At 41.5% G+C, this 20,100-nt stretch overlaps 1 protein-coding gene across 1 annotated transcript in view; it reads right to left on the bottom strand.

The window, feature by feature from the left end:
- Positions 1–19,534, bottom strand: part of KIF16B (kinesin family member 16B) — a 291,493-nt gene extending 271,959 nt beyond the window's left edge. The window contains exon 1 of the mRNA XM_049774326.1: positions 19,403–19,534. Within this exon, the coding sequence (XP_049630283.1) occupies positions 19,403–19,449 (47 nt within the window). The 5' untranslated portion in view covers positions 19,450–19,534. The remainder of the gene's footprint in view (positions 1–19,402) is intronic.
- Positions 19,535–20,100: the final 566 nt, after the last annotated feature.

Here is a 20,100-nt window from a genome sequence, read left to right as displayed (position 1 = left end):
AAGTTGGGGAACACCTTTATTGAGTTGATTGCTGGGTGTCATCTTACACCAATCAAAATAAAATTACAGAGATGTCATTTCTATGAACCTTTATGAAGCAGGAAAAAAATAAATCCCCTCCACTATTCTTTAATTCACTTATCAGTCATCAGAATAGGCAGACACTTATCAGAAGTGAAGGCTAAGTAACTACTGAAATTAAAGTCCCTTGGGAAAAAGACTGCCTTTAGTGGGTTTGATCTTCCTCTCCCCATTCTACTACTTAGAAATGGTTTTATTGACCTAGTCTCACACACACATCCACATACCCACACATTCTCTCTCTCCCTCTCTCTCTCTCCCCCTCTCTCTCTCTCTCATACATACATACATACACACACACACACACACACACACACACACATACACACACATCAGATCCAGAAGCCTCACTCATCATCAGTGGCTATTCACCTTCAGTATGGCAATCCACTCACTACCTGACTAAGCCACTGATTTAAGGGCTGGAAGGATCACACAGTTCATCTCAATGTAATTCTTAGTTTAGTGATCAGCACAAGCAAAAAATAAATTCAATTCAAATTAAAACAGCATCACAATCTCAACAGAAAGGCTGGTGCCTTCTTCTGCAGCTCTTACAGTTAGTTAATCTGCTATGAACATCACCTCCCTTGCTAATCTGACCTTCCTCAGAGCAGGGGCTATGCCCACAGGTATAAGCAGGCTCTGACACAAATCTCAGAACTTTACATTTGGGACCAGAGTGGTGGTGCAAGCAATAAGGCATTTGCCTTGCCCACGCTAGCCTAGGATGGACTGCGTCGATCCCCTGGCATCCCATATGGTCCCCCAAGCCAGGAGCAGTTTCTGAGTGCATAGCCAGGATTGTAACCCCTGAGCGTCACTGGGTGTGGCAAAAAATAAAAATAAATAAAAATAAAAAAAACTTTACATGTGGACAATGGATCCTTGCATAGTGTCATGATTATAAGTGATCATAACTCTATAAATCCTCATTTCTTGTTCAAATTATCTGCTTTTATTCTTGCCCTCTTAAAACATATTTTCCAGCAAGGTTTCAAGTGGTCTTTGGATAACCCCAGTCAGATCAGTTCACTCCTCTTCTCCCTCAATTCCAATGACCCTGAACACTGTGAGACTGAACACTAGGACCTTAGCATGGCCAAGTAGGTGCTACATGAACCATACTTTCTATTTCTCACCTCCCACAGGGTCCACTAAAACTCCTGTGTCCAGTGCAAGTACACATTCCAGGTATGTTCTTGTAATAGGGACTTTGTAATTGCTTCCATCTAGAACATTCTTTCCAGAAAAGTCCACAGTTTTAAACATGCAAGCCCTTCTCTGACCACACTTTGGTTAGAGACAGCAATAATCCATTTACCATCTTATTTTCTGCCGTAACATCATCACATACTATTTACTCACTAGACCAGAATAGTCCCACATAGTAGCTACTGACTCATTTTAAAACTAACCTCTTAAAATATCACTAGTCCATAATGAGTTATGCTCTAAGTAAAAAACACACATGGACTGAATTTCAATAACTGAAAAAGAAATGTAAAATTTCTCTTTCATATTAATTCTACTGGTTATAGTAGTTTAACACTTTCAATCTGAGTCAAAACTTATTAAATAACATTCACCTATTTCTTCTTATATGTTTCAATGTGATGACCGTAAAATTTAAAATGCATAACTCACACTATACTTCCAATAGAACAGAGTTACTTGTAGGTGGCCACTTTGCCCATTCTTTTCACCAATGAACTTCTAAACTTTGCAAAGGACCCTATGGAAGCACAATAAATATTCAGAGACTAAAATGCCTTCCCATTGTTATGATTTTTCCCATTCCTCCAATGTTCAGATAGTGAATTCTCTGTTCTTCCCAAAAGCTTCCTGGAGTTGTCCTCTTTGACCCTTATTCTCCCCAGTACCGAGCCCAATACTCCAGTAAAGCATGACCTTCAGGCCAAACAATTTCAATGATTCAGTGACTATTAACCAAGTATCTATGGTCTACTAAAGGACTTTAGAGATAATCAAATTCATTTATCATTATCATCTGCCATATAAACATGGAGGTGAAAGACTATTAAACTTGCATTTTAGAAAAAGGAGCTGAGGCTCACAGAAGTAAAAGTGCCCACTCAGTCATACCATGACCATGTGACAGATGCAGAATGCAAAAGCAGGTCTTCTGACCCTCACATTGACACCCAACATGCTAAACAAGGCCACAGTCAACTCTCAACAACACACCTCAAAGGCACATATTTGACCTGCATTGTAAGGTGTTTGCAGAAGCCAGAATCATTGTCAACCTTTGACATTTGGAGAAGTTTAACAATGCAAGTTCCCATTTTTTAAATTAAATACTTCAGTATTTTCTATGTGCTAAGCAATATTTATATATTATATCCAAGGATAAACAGAAATGGTTCCTGTCTTCACGGAAGGACTTAATAGGAAAATACATGCTAAGCCAAACAGTGATAGAACTAGAAAACAAAAAATTAAGGCAGGGACAGAAAATGTGGTGAGGAAAGAAACTGTCAATGGGATCACTGAGATGACAACTGAGCAAAAATTCTAAGGAATTGAGGAAGATATATGAATATCTGGGTTTTCAGACATGCAGAAAATGGAATGGAGAGTATAGAGGTTCTTTAGGCATCACTGGGAATGTCATTTCTTTGAACATAAGCACTGTAGGAATAGCTAACTTCTCCTTTATTACACAAACTGATAATATAAAACATTTTCACTACCAGTACAGTATCCCAGGCCTTTGTTCCATTCTGCTAGAAATTGTTAAAGGATCCTATCATCAATGTGTCTCTTCCACACTAAGGCAACCCATAATAATCTTATCCAACTTCTCTCCCCTTCCCACTGGCTAGAGAGGTAACAGCCCCAGAAGAAGTTCCAGAAGAAAAGGAGCCAACTGTAAGCCATATACAATGATCTGCTTAGGATGAACAAAATATAAATTATTTTGTTAATTTGGAGGCCAAGCTAGTAAAACTTGGGAACAAATTTTGCACTAAAGCTAATGTTGTCCCTCCATATGAAGACCTCTGCAACTCTGAAACTCGAAATTGCTGCTCTTATTCTATCCCCTGTACTCAGGTTCCTTTGGTGCATTGTTGCAGGCAAGCCTGTTCACAGTCAGCAATATATCCATGCTGCCTACAGTACATATCAGCACTCTCAAGCTTTAATATCCCTGTGCACCAACATTTTTCCTGCAGACCAGCCAGAATTCAGTACTTATAATTAAAGCAATAGACCACAGATGTTCAACTTTTATATATCCATAAAATGGCCCCCACTTGTGGACTGGTGGTTAAAATCATAGTTAAAAATATAGAAGTAACTACTCCTGCCTAAGACAAAGAAAGACAACCATTGACCAACTAACTACTAAGACCTGTCTTCTCCAACTCATACTACATTCCAACACTACTAACCCCATCAGGGATTAGAGAGTTTCCCTGTGAACTCTTTACTTGAGGATGGAGGGGAGTGAACCATACTCAGTGGTTCTCGGAATTTACTCCTGGCTCTGTGCTCAAGGATCACTCCTTGTGAGTTTTGGGAAAACATTTGGGTTCCAGGGATCACAGTGGGGTCAGCCACCTGCACATCAAGGATCCTATCTGCTATACTCACTCTGATCCTCATGTGTATTTCTTAATTTGACTTGAATCCAAAAGGATAATTAATCTAACCAAATTTATACTTAGGTCCTCAGGCTGGTCCTACTCGGGCCCTGTAGTGCAGGTCTCTAGAGCTACAACTCTAATGGGTTCCTGGAAATCACCTGGTGCTGGAAGTGAAAAAGGGTGAGGCTCAGAAGCAAAGTTTATGCCCCTGACTTCTATGTTATCTCCCTGGCTCTACTGTGTGACCTTGTACTAGATCTGGGGCCAGACAGAAAAGATATGATTGAATCAATATGAGAAATTGAAATGTACTAGATCAGTTAATAATGCAGAGTCAGGATTCAGAGAGAGAGAGTACACAGGGTGCTTGTGCTTGTACGAAGTGCTTACCACGGATGTGGCCGACCCGACCTAAACTGTGTCCTTAGCATCACAACCCTTACACTCCCCCTAGGAGTAATCCCTGAGCACAGAGCCAGGACTAAACCCTAATCACAGTCAGGTGATGCCCCCCCCAAAACAATTTCAGTGTCAATTACTCTCCTAGATGTTAATTACTCTATAGTAATTTTTCATAAATACATGCATGTAAATATGCATACAAATAATATATTATATTATAAATATAATGCATATGTAATGTGCATTACATTACAAATACATACAAATCTATACTACATAACTTCTATAGATAAATTATATACAGATATAATGTAGGTATACAGTAACATCTGGGGAAGTTGGTATGAAAATACTATACTGCTTTCTAACTTTGCATAACTATGTCAAAATAAGCCTTTTTTTTTTAAAAAAAATTAAAGTAAAATTGTTTAAATAATCTCCCTAAGCAAGATCTTATTTGTGCACCAACCCAGCATTAGTGACATTTTTCTCAGGATTGCCCTTCTACCTAAAAGCCAAAGTCATCCACAAGTAAACATAACTTTTGGAAAACAGAAACCCAAAAGAAAAATCTATTTTTTTAAAGATTTATTGCTGAACTCTTTTTCACTTTTTGAGCTGTTCTTTATCTTGTTTTTTTTTTTAACTCCCTGAGGAATTTTAAGTTCACTCAGAATAAGCTCACAAAGTGATTCACCTTAGCCCCAAAAAGAATTCCCATGCCGAATCACTAGGATAGCTTTGACCCTGATAATAAAACCCTGAAAATAAGAACCAGCAGGAACAACCAGGCAAGAGTCTGAGGCCAGTAGGTCTAAAGAAAGAGAGCTTGAGAGGGGATATCCTAGCCTGGCTTCAAAGCCCATAGACTCTAACAAGCTTAAAGTTCTCACTCCAACTTTTATGTCGCTTCTCTTAGGATCAACAGCCCCCTTTCCTCTCCCACTACTACCCCAAAAGCGAACTTTTGTTACTCTTTCATGTTACTCTACTGATGTCTTCATTACAACAAATACTCATGTGTCAAAATTGGATTTTACAAATTCTGTTTAGGATACAAAACTTGCTGTGTTGTCTAAGAATGCTGATTCAGCAAGAGAGAGATAGTGTGTGTGTATAAGAGAGAGAAGGAGAGAGAGAGAGAGAAAGAGAGAGAGAGAGAGAGAACAAGCACAGCATATGCCTTGCATGAGGCCTTGTTCAATCCCTGGCACAATAAATAACAACAATAACAATGATGATGAACAATAAATTTGAAATAAGATACTGTGGACTTTTTTTATAACCTTTATCATCATATAGTGGGGAACAGCAAGGAACAGAACATGTGGCCTCAGAACATATGAAACGTTATCTCAGACATGTATGAAACATTGCCTCATCCATGTGAAGCATGGCCTACCAAGAAGCCTCATCCCCAGTCCCTTTAGAAAATCTTAAATTTATTTTTGTGGGGAAGAAAAGGGAGAATTCTCTCACAAACTAAATTAAAATTTTTTCATGCAAAGCATTTTTCCCCGACCTCACCCCCAAGATGATATTTAATAACTGCAGAGAAAAAAATGTTAAGAGTGGAGAAACTCACTTTAATCAAGTGACTAAGGTCAATAATCATCATCAACAAGACATTTTTTACACTAAGCACCTTGATTGGTGTTGCACAGTAATGAAACGCAGATGAAATCATGATGAAGTGTCAGAAAAATCCAATTTGAAAGCCAGCCTACAACATGACTGATCCTCTTCTGATACTGAGAAACTGGAAAAGGGCAGGTGAAAGAGGACTGGCCTCTCAATGAAATGTGGAGGCCTAAACATGAGCCCTGGAGCATGAAAATGACGGGAGAAACTGGAGTCAAGTTAGAACAAAGGTGCAAGTGTGAATTCCCTTGTTTCGATAACCGTGCCATGACTACTACTCTTAGGGAAAGTTGTATGAAGTGTATATAGGAACTTGACAACAAATTAAAAATTATTCCAAAATAAAAGATGTTTATAATCTTTTCAGAAGAAAGGGCATAAACTATGTATTAAAAACAGTATGTGTTTTACTCCAATTCTCTAACCTTAGGAGGGAGACATATCAATGTTCTGCTAATGAGCAATTTACATTAAAAAAAGTGAAGCTATCTTCTGTTCTTTTTCATTTTTCTTTTTATGCTTTTAAGTGTCATGATACAGCAGAACACAATATTTCTCGGCCTTTCTACAATTGTGGTCCCCATCTAACTTAGTTTTCATTCTTTAGACCCCAGCTGTCACTGACCCACCTTGTCTCATGCAGTACCTCCCCTTATCTATTCAATGTTCACCTGTGGCCCCTTGGAGTATCTGAAGGAGCAGTCAAAAATACAAATAATCCACGGTTTCCCACACACAAAGCAAGTGCTCTCCCACTGAAAAATGTTATCAGGCCCAAAAGAACATTGTTACCATGGTCCATTCCCTGCTCTCCCTTCCCAATACCAACAGGAAGATTATGGTTTTCTTCCCCTCTTCATGGGAAAAAGGTGAGAAACCCTAGAGATGCTAGGCTGCATGCAGATTCCTGATTCCTAACAAACACCCACAAATTGAAAGGCTAAAGCTGAGGATGGGGGAGTTGAGGTGCTTATTAGTCCCACAAATCTTTTCTGAGCACCAATGGAAATTATGTATAGATCTCTGGAAATTAGCAGGAACAGAGCCAGCAAGATTCCTGAGTCTTGAGGAGTTTATATACAATCAGATACAAGTCAAGCAAGCAAAACCAATTCATATGCACGCTTGGCTACTGGCAAATGCCATGAGCCAGAAAAATATCTTATGAAGGATAAAGAAGACATATATATATATATAAATATATATATATATATATACACACACACATATATGTGTATGTATATTTCTATACACACACACACACATATGTGTTTTGGCCGCAACAGGCAGTACTCAGTGGTTGTTCCTGGATCTGCACTCAGAAGTCGATGCTGGCAGACTTGGGGGACAACATAGGATGCCAGTGACAATGACCCTCTCCAGAAGGAGCAGCTCTTTAACAGGCTTTCAATTAGTCGGAGGGGACAGAAGCTTCAAAATAAACGAGGCTCCAGTCCTCTAGGACAACATCACATCTTCCTCAGGCTCTCAGTATTGAAAGAACATGTGTTCCTTCACCAAACCACCTTTCACTAACCGCAGCACAAGTCCAAAGTAAAGTTACAAAAGGCTAGAAAGAGTTTAGGAAAACAATCATGCAGGGAAAACATATAAAACAGAGTCAACTTCGGATCAGTGCTGTTTCTATAGAACATCTCTGGGACAGCCAGGTATGCAAACTGCTCCCCATTTCACTCACACCCTCCCTACAAATAAAATAAGCAGAAGTTTAACACACACGCACACACACACACACACACACACACACACACACAGCCTAATTCACAGAAGGGCATTTTATGTCCCAGTCAACGCATATTCAACCTAATAGAAGTGCACTGGGCACAACAGGATTTCACTTCATTTGAGGTAAGGGAATGCATCAGCCTCTCACTTCACCTACCTCCCAAACCCAGAAAAAAACCACATCTGCTCCTAGACATCCTACTCCCCACCTTGCACCAGCACCTTCCTTCTCCACCCTACTACCTGCCTTCTTTCCCTCTTCTAGGAAATAAGAGCAAATTAATACACATCTCCTCTGCTCTCTGGTCAGCCAAGCATTGGCCTCATTCAAGGAGGAAAAGATGGTTGGCAAGATTTTATGACAGAAGCTAAAAAAAAAAAAAAGCCAAGGAGCTGGAATAATAAAACAGCAGGTAAGGTCCCTGCCTTGCACACAACCAAGCTGGATTTATCCCTGGCATCCCATAGGGTCCCCCCATGCCCACAAAATATAATCCCCTACAGTACAGAGCCAGGAGTAACCAGGTTTACTCCCCACGCCCTCAAATAATAATAATAATAATAATAATAATAAATAATAATAATAATAATAATAATAAAATAACCTAAAGGACAATCGTGAACAGTAACTCATCTCTCCTTCCATGAATGCCACCAACTGAAAGGTCCCATTATAGGGGCCAGCCTCCATGCCCTCCTGTCCCAGCCTTCTGCACACAAGGTCCCCTCCACACCTCCCTCAACTAAAACAGGTCTTTCCAGAACTGGAAGCCAACATCTGATTAACCAGCAAGGCTGCAACCTTGACCTGGGGAACATCCAAAATCCCAGGTACATTCTCTGCCCTGGCTGATCTTGACATTCCACTTTTCTCCCTTTCCCTCTTTCTCTCCATTTCCCTTTTCTCCCTACACTGCTTATGCCTCTACTTCTGTTACTTTGGGCTATTGGCAGCTAGTGATTCTGAGAAGCAACCAGCAGCTATAATTCCCTAAACGGCTTCTCAGCTAGAAGTATGCTGGGCATTCTCTCCACACCCTTCCATCCACTCTCCTCCACAGCTGCAGCTGCAGCAGTATTATTTTACAATAACAATTCTCAAACAGAGGCGCTTCGGGAGCTCACCCATGTTTCAAAACTACTGGGGAAGGGACTGGAGCAGAACACAGCAGGGAAGGTATTTGTCTTGCAAGTGGTCAACCCAGAATTGATACCCAGCATCCCATATGGTCTCCAGAGTCTGCCAGGAGTAAGCTCTGAGCAGAGTCGGGTATGGCCCAAAAACAAAATTTTAAAAAATTAAATGACTGGAGAGCTCAAAGAACTTTTATTAATAACGTCAAAAATATTGCTTTGCAGTGAACCTATTAGAAAGTAAAACTGAGAAGTTTTTAAAACACAACACACAAGAATCTCCATGCAAAACTTCATTAGGTTTTTCCAAGAGATGAGAATTAAAAAGACCAGCATCTGAAAACAAATTGTGTGTTCAAGAACAGGTAACTTCATAAACTGTGATGCCTACACACAGTACTAATGGGGATATAAGCAAAGATAAAATCCTGCCACTGTTCAGTATGTGTAACGATATGAAGTGTATACTGAGATCAGCCCAAAATAAAGGGACAAGGAAAGAATGATCTCTCTCGTTAGTGGGCTAGAAAAAGACACAGTAAAATACTAACAAGTAGTCAAAGACAACTGAACCTAAGAACTAGTCTGTGGAACTGAGTTTACAATGGATGGTAGGAGTAGAATGAGGTGGGGAACCCTAAGACAATGGTGAAGGGCAGATGGCACTCTGGGGGAAGTGTTGGAAATGTATAGCATAAACCCTGTCATAAATAGCATTGTAAATCATATTTAAATATTTCATATTCATATAATCTTCATACTTCATATTATATATAATGGGGAGAACATAAAACCAAATTTTAGTATTAGTAGAAAACAGATATGACTTTGTGAACTTCACTAAAAAAATCTCAAAGCATATTCAACAAACAGCTCCAAGTGCCCACATCACTGAAGGCACTGACTAAAGAACTTTCATCCTAGCCCAGGTTATCCGGCTCCTATCACCACCAACCCATCAAGTTAAGCCCCCTTCCCTGCTCTCTTTACTGCAGCTTCCTTGGAAAAATGTTTATGTCCACCATGTCCAATTTTACCTTCAGAGACCCACCCCAAAAGTACACCCACAGAGCTGATAACTCGCCTAGACTCCTAATTCCTAGATGTTCAAACAGTATCTAGGCCTAACCTGCTTCATTACCATGAGCCTCCAAACCTATCTCATCCCTAACATCCTGAGTTTGGAAAGGGCCATTTTTCCACTTAACCCTAAACCTCTGAATTATCTTTTATTCTTCACTTCTCTACGTCATGAATGGTCTTCAAGATGTCTCTTAAAATAAGCTAGAAAGATTATACAATGAATAAAACACTTGTCTTACATCTGGCTGACCCAACTTTGATCCCTGGCACCACATGATTTTGAGCCCACCAGGAGTGATTCCAGAGTACAGAGCCAGGAGTAAACTTTGAGCAGTTTGGTATGGCCAAAGCCCAAAATATGGCCAAAGCCCTTGCAAGCCCTGGCAAGCACCAAAATTAAAGGAGTACATAATATGACAAGAGCCACACTATGTGAGCATTGCAACAAGGCCTGTGTGTCTGACCCCTTATCACTGCAATAAAATCAAGGAAGAGAAACATTGAAACATAAAAATTCAATTCAATTGAAAAGGATTCAATTCAAATGCATCAAAGCATATGAGAAATTCTTTCTGTGGAGATCTGAGAGTAAAAATGAAATGTGATTTGTGATAAGCACTCTTTACTGCACAGCACACATTTTATCAACACATATTACTATCACAACCAAAACGCAGGGTAAATCTCCTCAGGGACTTATAAATTTTATCCCGAGTATACACTTTTTTTTTTGTTTGTTTGTTTTTTTGTTTTTTTTTGTTTTTGGGCCACACCCTGTGACGCTCAGGGGTTACTCCTGGCTATGCGTTCAGAAGTTGCTCCTGGCTTCTTGGGGGACCATATGGGACGCCGGGGGATCGAACCGAGGTCCGTCCTAGGCTAGCACAGGCAAGGCAGGCACCTTACCTCCAGCGCCACCACCCGGCCCCACCCTTTTTTTTTTTATTGCTAATCCAATCCAGACCCAAAGCAGATCATCATGGGCCATACCGGTTGGGGCCACACTTGGTAGTGTTAGGGGCTATGCCAGGCTCTGTGCTTGGGTTTGCTGCCTCAGGTTTGTCTAACATGGGGATAAACAGCATGAAAGATCTCTTTACTATCTCTTTGGCCCTAGTCACATTGAACCGTCCTCTTGCAAGAGCCTCTACTCAGCAAAGACAGAAATCTTTGTTCTCAGGGTCCTGCGTTACAGAGCAAGGCAGGTAAGTCAATGGGATATTAGTGCATGAAAGATTCTTAGCACAATACTTGACAAACTATAGATAAGTATTCACTGTTCCTTGGGGTAGATCTATTATTTCTCTACACTGCTATCAGATGAAACACTTTTTTTAAATAAACTCTTTAAATAAATTACTGTGAGATACAGAGTTACAAAACTTTCATGATTGAAATCCAATCGTACGATGTCCAACACCCTTCACCAGTGTCCACCAATGTCCCCAGTTTCCCTTTCCCCTCCTCCTCACCTCACTCTGGCCCTCCTTGGCCCTCTCCCCCTCCCCCTCTTTCTCGCCCTCTCTCACTGTAGTTTACAATATTATTACTGAAAGGGTATCATGCATATCACTAATTGGCAAATGGCACCCTATTTTAGAACCATCCTGTCAATATCTATCCAAGTAAAAAAAATCTCTATTTTACTGACAATAGGAAAACTGAAGCACAATGCAGTTAAATGCCAAGAAAATGACCTAGCAAGTCACAGACTCAAGCCCAGTTCAGTCCTACTGTTCAATAAAAATGCCTGGGATGAACACATTCTATAGCTGTATTCTTCAATATAGGACTATTGAATAAGTGAACTGGAACCAACTCAATAAGTAACTACTTGGGGGTGGAGAAACTGTTTACATCCAACAGTGCTCAAGGGCTACCCTGGTTCTGTGCTCAGGGAATCATATATGGTGCTGAGAATAGAAGTAGGGTCTCCGGGCCCGGAGAGATAGCACAGCGGCTTTGCCTTGCAAGCAGCCGATCCAGGACCAAAGGTGGTTGGTTCGAATCCGGTGTCCCATATGGTCCCCCGTGCCTGCCAGGAGCTATTTCTGAGCAGACAGCCAGGAGTAACCCCTGAGCACCGCCGGGTGTGGCCCAAAAACAAACAAACAAACAAAAAAAAGAAGTAGGGTCTCTACCTCATGTACTGTCACTGTGGTCTCAGATTAACTATTTTTTATTTAATACTAGTCCTGTAATTTTTAGGGTTTTGATTGTTCAGTTCCCCCATATTGCTGTCTGTTGTTATGATTGGGGGCAGCACACACACAGTTGTGTCTATAATCACACTCTTTTAGTTAAGCTTGTGTAGAAGCTCACTGAGGGACACTGTGGTGCCCAAAGGCCTGGTAGAAATGCCCTGGATTATATACTCTGCTGTGGAGCTGAGGACAGCAGCTGGCACATATGGGCAAAGGTGAGCACCAAATTTACATCCTGATGTTTGCAGGGCAGTCACTTTTGTCACTAAGCTGTCTTCTATCCATTCTGATATTAATTCAAGTATTCACATGGTCCGCGGTTACTGTACTGCCAGCAGTGAATTCAAAAATAAGCCACAAAGTCCAAATTTAATAATAATGATAATAACAAAATTCTTAGTCCAAGCTGCCTATTATATTTCAACTGTTCTTTGCAAAAGTTTCCATTACTTTAACTCTGTGAACAGTGCTTTCCTTCCTTCCAGCCAGCCAGACTCTCTGCTTCTCCACTGTCTTGAATGAGGTTTAGATATGAGAAGACTGAGTTTCAAACCAGCACACCAGCAAAATGGGTCTGTCCAGTCCTTTCTCCTTTCTGCAAGAAGGGGTGATGTCCAGTTCCTAAAAGCTTCAGTCAAGCCCATGAATGGGGACTCTCTGATAGCTCATTGATTATATCCCTCTAGGCTCAATTCCAACTGGATCCTCTTATATAAAAGACCAGCATCGGGATCCTCCAGGAGTTCCTCCTCCATGGCACAGCACACAGACTCTATAACGATGGGGCCTAAAGACTGGGACTAGATTCTACTTTTCTCCTGACTTGGGTGTGATATGCAGACAAGATGAGGTGCTCTGAGGTCTGTCCAGGAAGACACTGCCCAACTGTCTACAGCCCACATACTCTTCTCCCTCAAAACTATCCTCTCACCATGGCTCCAAGATGGTTGTTCTGAGAGTGAGACTTACCATCTCCCAACTGCCAGCCTGTTGCCTTGCAGCCCTTTTCTGAGTCATCACCAAGTCTCTTACTTGAATCATCCTGGAACTGTTACAAGACTCACTGCAAACTAAGTTCCCAAATGCTGCCCTGCCCTTTGAAACAGGTATACAATCCAACTAAAAGGTACCCAATCCCTATACAGCCTCCTTCTTTCTCTTCTCTACTCATCCAGCTGGATATGACACTAAATAACACCTCGAATGGAGGTTCAGAAGAGTCATTTAAAAAAAGTGCCTTAACAGAATTAAAAAAAAATAAAGCATGTAATAATGCTCCCACCTGGCTCTTGGCCAGCACCTGGTAAATATTTGGCGTTAAGAAATTTCAAAACACTTATTTCTGAATAAAGAGTCAACCCTGTGATTATAAAAACATAAGTAAGGGGCAGGAGCGATAGCTCAGTAGTTGGCACACAGCAGTAGCCTGGCATGGATGGACCTGGTTCAAACCCCGGTGTCCCATATGGTCCCCCAAGCCAGGAGTGATTTCTGAGAGCATAGCCAGGAGTAACCACTGAGCATCACCGGTGTGCCCCCCCCCCAAATAATAAATACAAGTAACGACAACTAAGCCTTACATACTCCTTGCTGTTTGTCATTTTATGCACATGCATTTTTTTTTGTTTTAAACCTAATGCTGTTTTTGACATGACCAACGGCAACTCACTAGAGAATCTTGAAGACTAATGAATTTAGAAATGGCATTTCATTTAATAAGTCAAAAAGGAATTAAAACAAAGGGCAGAGCAGAAAATGTAAAAGTGAATAGCATGCATCTTGTTATCATTATTGCTGTTGTTGGTGTTAACATTATTATTCTGATCCTTGAATGACACCTAGAAGTAGCTAAGGGACTACATCACTCTCAATGTTCAGAGGATCCTGAGACCCTCTGAGAGATCAAATCCAGATCTCCTACATGCAAATCACAAGGTTCAGCCCTTGGTGCTATTTCACCACCACTCCCAACCAACCCCTTTTCATACACCTGTAAGTTTACATTAAAAATGCATTTCTTATAGAATCAGGTTTTTAAAAGATTACTCAGAAAAAAACACTCTCTCACAATCTATAACATATATACAATTGTCAATCACCATTTTACAAATGTCCAAATTGAAGATCAGAACCATGAAGTCTTTAGCTCAAATTTACTCACCTTGCAAATGAAAGCCAAAGCAAGAAGCCAAACAATATGCCCTCAGACACTGACTCATTGAACACTGATAGGTAGTTAGGAAAGGATATATACCATAGAGAGTCATCTAAGAGATTTTAAAAGCAAATGAAGAACCAGAGTGACAGCACAGGGGTTAAGGTACTTACATAGTGCACAGTCCCATAGACCTCTGAGCACCATCAGGAGTAAGAACTAAGCACAGAGCCATGAATACTACAACCAAGTATGGCCCAAACCACCATGCCCCACCAAAAATGCAAATAAAGTCAACTTAAAGTGACAAATTAATTATCAAATTCCTAATTAACTATTTCTTTAAAAAGAAAAACTCTTATCTTTTTTTTCCTTTTTGGGCCACACCCTGTGACACTCAGGTGTTACTCCTGGCTAAGTGCTCAGAAATAGATCCAGGCTTTAGGGACCATATGGGATGCTGGGGGATTGAACCAAGGTCAGTCCTAGAACAGCCACTTGCAAGGCAAACACCTTACCGCTCTGCTATTGCTCTGGTCCCAAACTCTTACCTTTTAAACTGTGAAAAATTAAACAGTGGGGCTGGAGTGAAAACACAGTGGGTAGTGCGTTTGCCTTGCACATGGCTGACCTGGATTTGATCCCTGGTATCCCACTAGTCCCCTGAGCTGCCAGGAGTAACTTCTAAGCACAGAGCCAAGAGTAACCCCTAAGTACCACCAGGTATGACCCAAAAACCAAAAAATAAAAGTAAAATTAAACTAGTAATAAAAGGCTGACCATTAGAACAAAGAAATAACAAAGATGATGGTGTATTAGACAACAGTGTTAAATTTTGCCCTAAAAATTATAAATAAACTTTCTGCTAAGATTTTACTAATTTTTAAATGATGAACTTTGTTTTTTAATTTAAAACTCATTGTAATTACCTTAAAAAGAACCTAACTTTAAGAAATTTAACTATGGGGTTGGAGAGGTAACATGAAGAAGGTAAGGAATTTGCCTTGCATGCAGAAGGACCATGGTTCGAATCCCAGCATCCCATATGGTCCCCCGAGCCTGCCAGGAGCGATTTTTGAGAGTAGAGCAGAAGTAACCCCAGAGCGCTGCCGGGTGTGACCCAAAAAAAAAAAAAAAAGGAAAGAAATTTAACTACATTAACAACAAAACAGCATGACAATAGTCTCTATCCACCAAGTCCACTTACTACAAAGATTAAGTTAGATTTTGTACCTCTGGGACATAGCAAACTCTCAAGAAAGATAGTTGCTATTATGTCATACAACACAATGGATCTTTCAAGTTTGAAAGATCTTCAGATAGTTTTGCCACATAACCCAAAGCCACAGGGCAGTAAAAGCAAACAAATCCCATCTTAGCCTGAGCCAAGCATTTGAGTGCTTTAGTGCAAAGACTGGTTACTCCTCAGGCTCTGCTTAAAAACCTGAAAGTCAGAAGCTCACCAACCTCTGGCCCAAATTTTAAGAGCCAGGCTCTTAGACCTATATTCACTCCACAATCACTTTGAGCCTCTCTTTCTTATTGATTGCTGCTTCTTTGCCTAAAGCTCTTCTGCTCTAAAATTGAACATTTAACAAGTCAGATCTGCACTCTTAACTTCATAGCAGCAATATTTACAATAGCCAAGGTATGGGAATAACCTAATATTCTTGACTGTGGCATACAGAAAAGTAGGTGACTATTATAGACATATACATGCAAGACTTCATGATAGAACCATACTGAGGAATATGGCACTAGGTGATTTCATTGTTATGTGACAGTATATGGAATAAATTTCCAAACTATATATAGGTGCCTCGGAGTATACGCAGTCCTTTGTTGAACAAAAAAGTGGAATATTATTCACTCACAAAAAAGAGAAGTCTTTAATCCTCCTTTTTGGATGGGGGTGCACATCTACAGGTTCTCAGGGCTTACTTCTGCTCTATACTCAGGAATTACTCATGGCAGGCTCAGGAGACTATATGCAGGATGGAATCCAGATCAGCTACATGCAAGACAAATGCTCTACCTGCACAATAGCTCTGGCTACAAAATTCTTCTATCTTTGACATGCATGACATTATGGATATTGTACTATATATAACAAGTCAGGCAGACAAAGACAAATACTATATGATATCAATTCTATACAAAATCTGAAAAAGAAAATTCACAGAAAGAGATCCAATTGTGGTTCTCAGAGGCTGGGAGTAGCAGGGGAAAGAATTGGAAAGGGTAATAATAAATATTAGGGGTCCGGAGCAGTGGCGCAGTGGTAGGGTGTTTGCCTTGCACACAGCTGACTTAGGACAGACCTTGGTTCGATCCCCTGGCATCCCATATGGTCGGTCCCCCAAGCCAGGAGCAATTTCTAAGCACATAGCCAGGAGTAATTCCTGAACGTCACAAGGTGTGGCCCAAAAATAAATAAATAAATAAATAAATAAATAAATAAATAAATAAATAAATAAATAAATAAATATTAGGAATGCAATGTACAACATGATTACTTTTCATTACTCTTTGGGACATTTAAAAGCTGTTAACAGGTTTTAAATCCTAAGAGCTATAATCCCAAGAAATGTTATTCTTTTTTCTTTTTGTATATGAAATGATGAATCTAAGTTTTAGTGAAAATTATTTCACAACAGGCATAAGTCTGTGTACTCTGCCTTCACTTACTATTGTTTCACTTACTATTTTTCATGTTAAGTCAAGCAATTGGGAAGGTGAGGATTTGTGTTTCACTTTCCATGTTTCTCACCATCCACTAAACACCAGCAAATGGGAAGATAACCTTCCCACAGTTTAGAAGACAAGCAAGATCAACAGGTGGGTTGAACCCACTCTGTTCTGGACACTGTGCTTGCACATGATATTGTGGCATGTTTTGTAAGTGTGTGTCTAAAAAGAAACACACTAATGTCACCACTCACCTATTCTAAATGTCCCCCACTTCAAAGCATTAAACCCCACTGACTCTACACATTTAAACTGAAGAAACGCCTCTTGGTTCAAAATGGAGTTGGGGAGTTATAAAAGGAGGAATCTTGTGTACCTGCCACTTGACCTACCTAATATGTAAGAAGTCACCTTGCCTAGGAATAAGTTGCCTACCAATTACCCATGAAAAACTACCACCTGAGATCCTCAATAAACTTTCATTACAAATAGTCCTTTGCAATTACCTTCCCAAAGCTTTATAAAAGCCATATTGCCCTCTGCCTCCTTAGACTTGACTACGCTTGGCCATTATTCCTCTGCCTCCTTAGACTTGACTACGCTTGGCCATTATTTGCTTATCCCCAATGGTTTATTTGCTATTCCCAAATAAAGTCAATTTGGCAAATTAAGGAATCTTTTTATTATTCATTTCAAACTTGGTGGGGTTTGGGGGTTTAGGAAGAGTGGGGTAGCCTGAGGGAGCTCATGTTTACATTGCTCGGGGTTTATTCCTGACTGCACTCAAGAATCACTCATTGCAGTGTTCAGGAGACTGTAAGAGATGCCAGAGATCAAACACCAGGTTGGTCCCATGCAAGGCTGGCATCCTAAGTGCTATATTATCTCTCTGGTCCCAAAAGCTGATATATTCTTCACCTTCTTAGTCGTCTCACCCATCCAATAATCTATCAGATCCTGTAACTTTTTACCAGTAAACTGCCTAAGTATATCTACACACCTGTGCATCGCCACCCCCAATTAGACTTCCTACTGCTTTACCTCTTGCCACAATCCTGATATACCAGTAATCCCTGCTCTAGGGACAAATATGCCAATCTAGCTCCCCAGAAGGAGAAGAAATAGATCAAGTTGCAAAGACATGCCTGGCATATGTGAGACCATTAAGTTCAATCCTTCACATTGCATGGCCTCCAAACACCACCAAGTTAAGTCCAGATATACAGCCCCCAGCATTTCCAGGGATGATCTTGGTAGCCTTCTGTCCTATGTCACTGGACATGAGAATCAAACTGGCAGATTGAAATTGACGATGACGGGACCCTACCCCCTTGAAAGAAAACAGAAAAAACCACAATGGCTTATGAACATGTTTCCTGCCATCTTAAAGCATGCTGAGGCTCTAGGCCTAGACTACTCTGCCAGAAAGGCCAGTACTTTGGAAGCATCCTGTCAGTTTACAGGCCCTTCCTCACTGGGATTTATTCTAGTCATCTAGAAATAACATGAAAATCACTAAACTCCTGCCTTCCAGCAGTTACAAACCAGAAATGAGTCCAAGAACACTAATTTTAATGTTAATTTTCTGATCTTTGATACCCAGGGAGCTGTCAGAAACAAAACCTCATTCACATCATAGACAAGAGGAAAGTGGAGAAAGGCTTACATGGGGTAAATTCAAAAACTGACCAATTCAATAGAGGTCCATTTTTAACATGTAAATTGCACCCCATCACCGTGAAAAACGAAATTTAGGTTTATTTCATTCTTTGAAATAAAACCATGTTTGCAAAAGTCACCCTTGGGCCAGAGAAACAGTACTGGGGTGACAGTGATTGGTTTGCATGCAACCCATCCAGGCTAAAAGCCCTACATCAGTAGTCCCTAAGCAGAGCCAGTAGTCAGCTTTGAGCACTTCCAGGTGTGTGACCTCCCAAAAACTGTTTTTAAGTACCCTTTCTAAAATACCTGTCTAACTCTGAATATGAAGAGATCATTTAAAAAAGAAGCATAGATTATTTTTCCAGTGCACGAAGTCTGAGAAGTGTTAGTTTGTCAAACTGTATTCCAAGACTAAATTCTAAATGTGTTGACAACTCTCTCTTACTTTTAACAGCAAATTTAAGGCACCTGTACTTAAGTGGGTTTGATATGCTTGTCCCGTGGTTTTGTTGTTGTTGTTGTTTTAAGTTTGAACACTTTAATGTCAAGTTTGGAACGGACTGAGTTAGGATTCGCCTTCTGATCATCGAAGCGATCTGATTTAAGATATTAAAAACAACTTGAACTTCTGAGCTGGCATTACTGAGGTCGCCTACCAACTTCTGCCGCCCCCCTGTTCCCCACTCACGACCCCCTCGCCCAAGTGACCCGTGATTTCTTTTTTCAGGAGAGACAAGCCAAGTGAACAGAATCGGGGTAAAGAAAGTTTTCTGTGGGCGTCTTCTCTGCACCCTAGAACCCCATTGGAGAAAGGAGCAAACAAGCTCAAGACCGCTCAAGACTGCGGGTCCCAGGGGCCACAGCCAGGGCCTTGGGGTTGCCGGGACGCGCCTGTCACCCCTAATCAGGGCTAACATCTGGAAGGGGCCAAAGAGCCGCCAGCTGTGCCAGGGAGGGAAGGAGGGGTGGGGGGCGCCGGCGGCCCCACTCACCTGCGGTTCAGGGGTCGGACCCTCACGGCCACCTTGACGGATGCCATGGCTCAGCCGGGTCCGCGCAGGCGCCCACCGCCCCCGGCTGGGCTCCGCCCACTTTCCCCGGCCCGCCTCGAACCCCGGGCCCACCCGTGTCCGGCGGCGGCCCCACCTGCCTGGCCACTGAGCATGCCCAGAACGCCGGGCACCACGTGATGCGGCGCAGGGCGGAGCTTGCCGATCTCCGTCGGCGGCCCGGGCTGGGGGCGGGGCCTGCGTGGGCTGGAGGCGGGACTGGGCGGGCCGGGCTGAGGGCGGGGCCTGAATGGGCGTGATTTGGGCGGAGCTTGAGTGGGTGAGGTTGTGGGCGGGGCGTGAGGACTGGGAGTGACCCTGGGCCTAGTGCTTGGAATGCTGCTACCTAGATCTTCCCAGGGCCCTGCAAAACTAGGGCATCTCTGCGATTTTAGAGCCACTGCAAGGAGCATGTGCAATCCTAAGTCCAATGAACAAAAGCAATAACTCAAAACTGGGGAGCTTAGCGAGACAACACAGTGGGGAGGGCGGTTTGCCTTGCATAGTGGACTACACAGGTTTGATCCCCCAGCATCTCATAGGATACCCCCGAGCCTGCCAGGAGTAATTCCTGAGCACAACCATGAGTAACCCCTGGGAGTAGACCAAAATCAAACAAACAAAAAGAAAATCAAAACAAA

The sequence above is a fragment of the Suncus etruscus genome, chromosome 6, assembly GCF_024139225.1.
Source record: "Suncus etruscus isolate mSunEtr1 chromosome 6, mSunEtr1.pri.cur, whole genome shotgun sequence".
NCBI classification, from domain to species: Eukaryota; Metazoa; Chordata; class Mammalia; order Eulipotyphla; family Soricidae; genus Suncus; species Suncus etruscus.
This window is presented reverse-complemented; position numbering and strand designations above follow the sequence as displayed.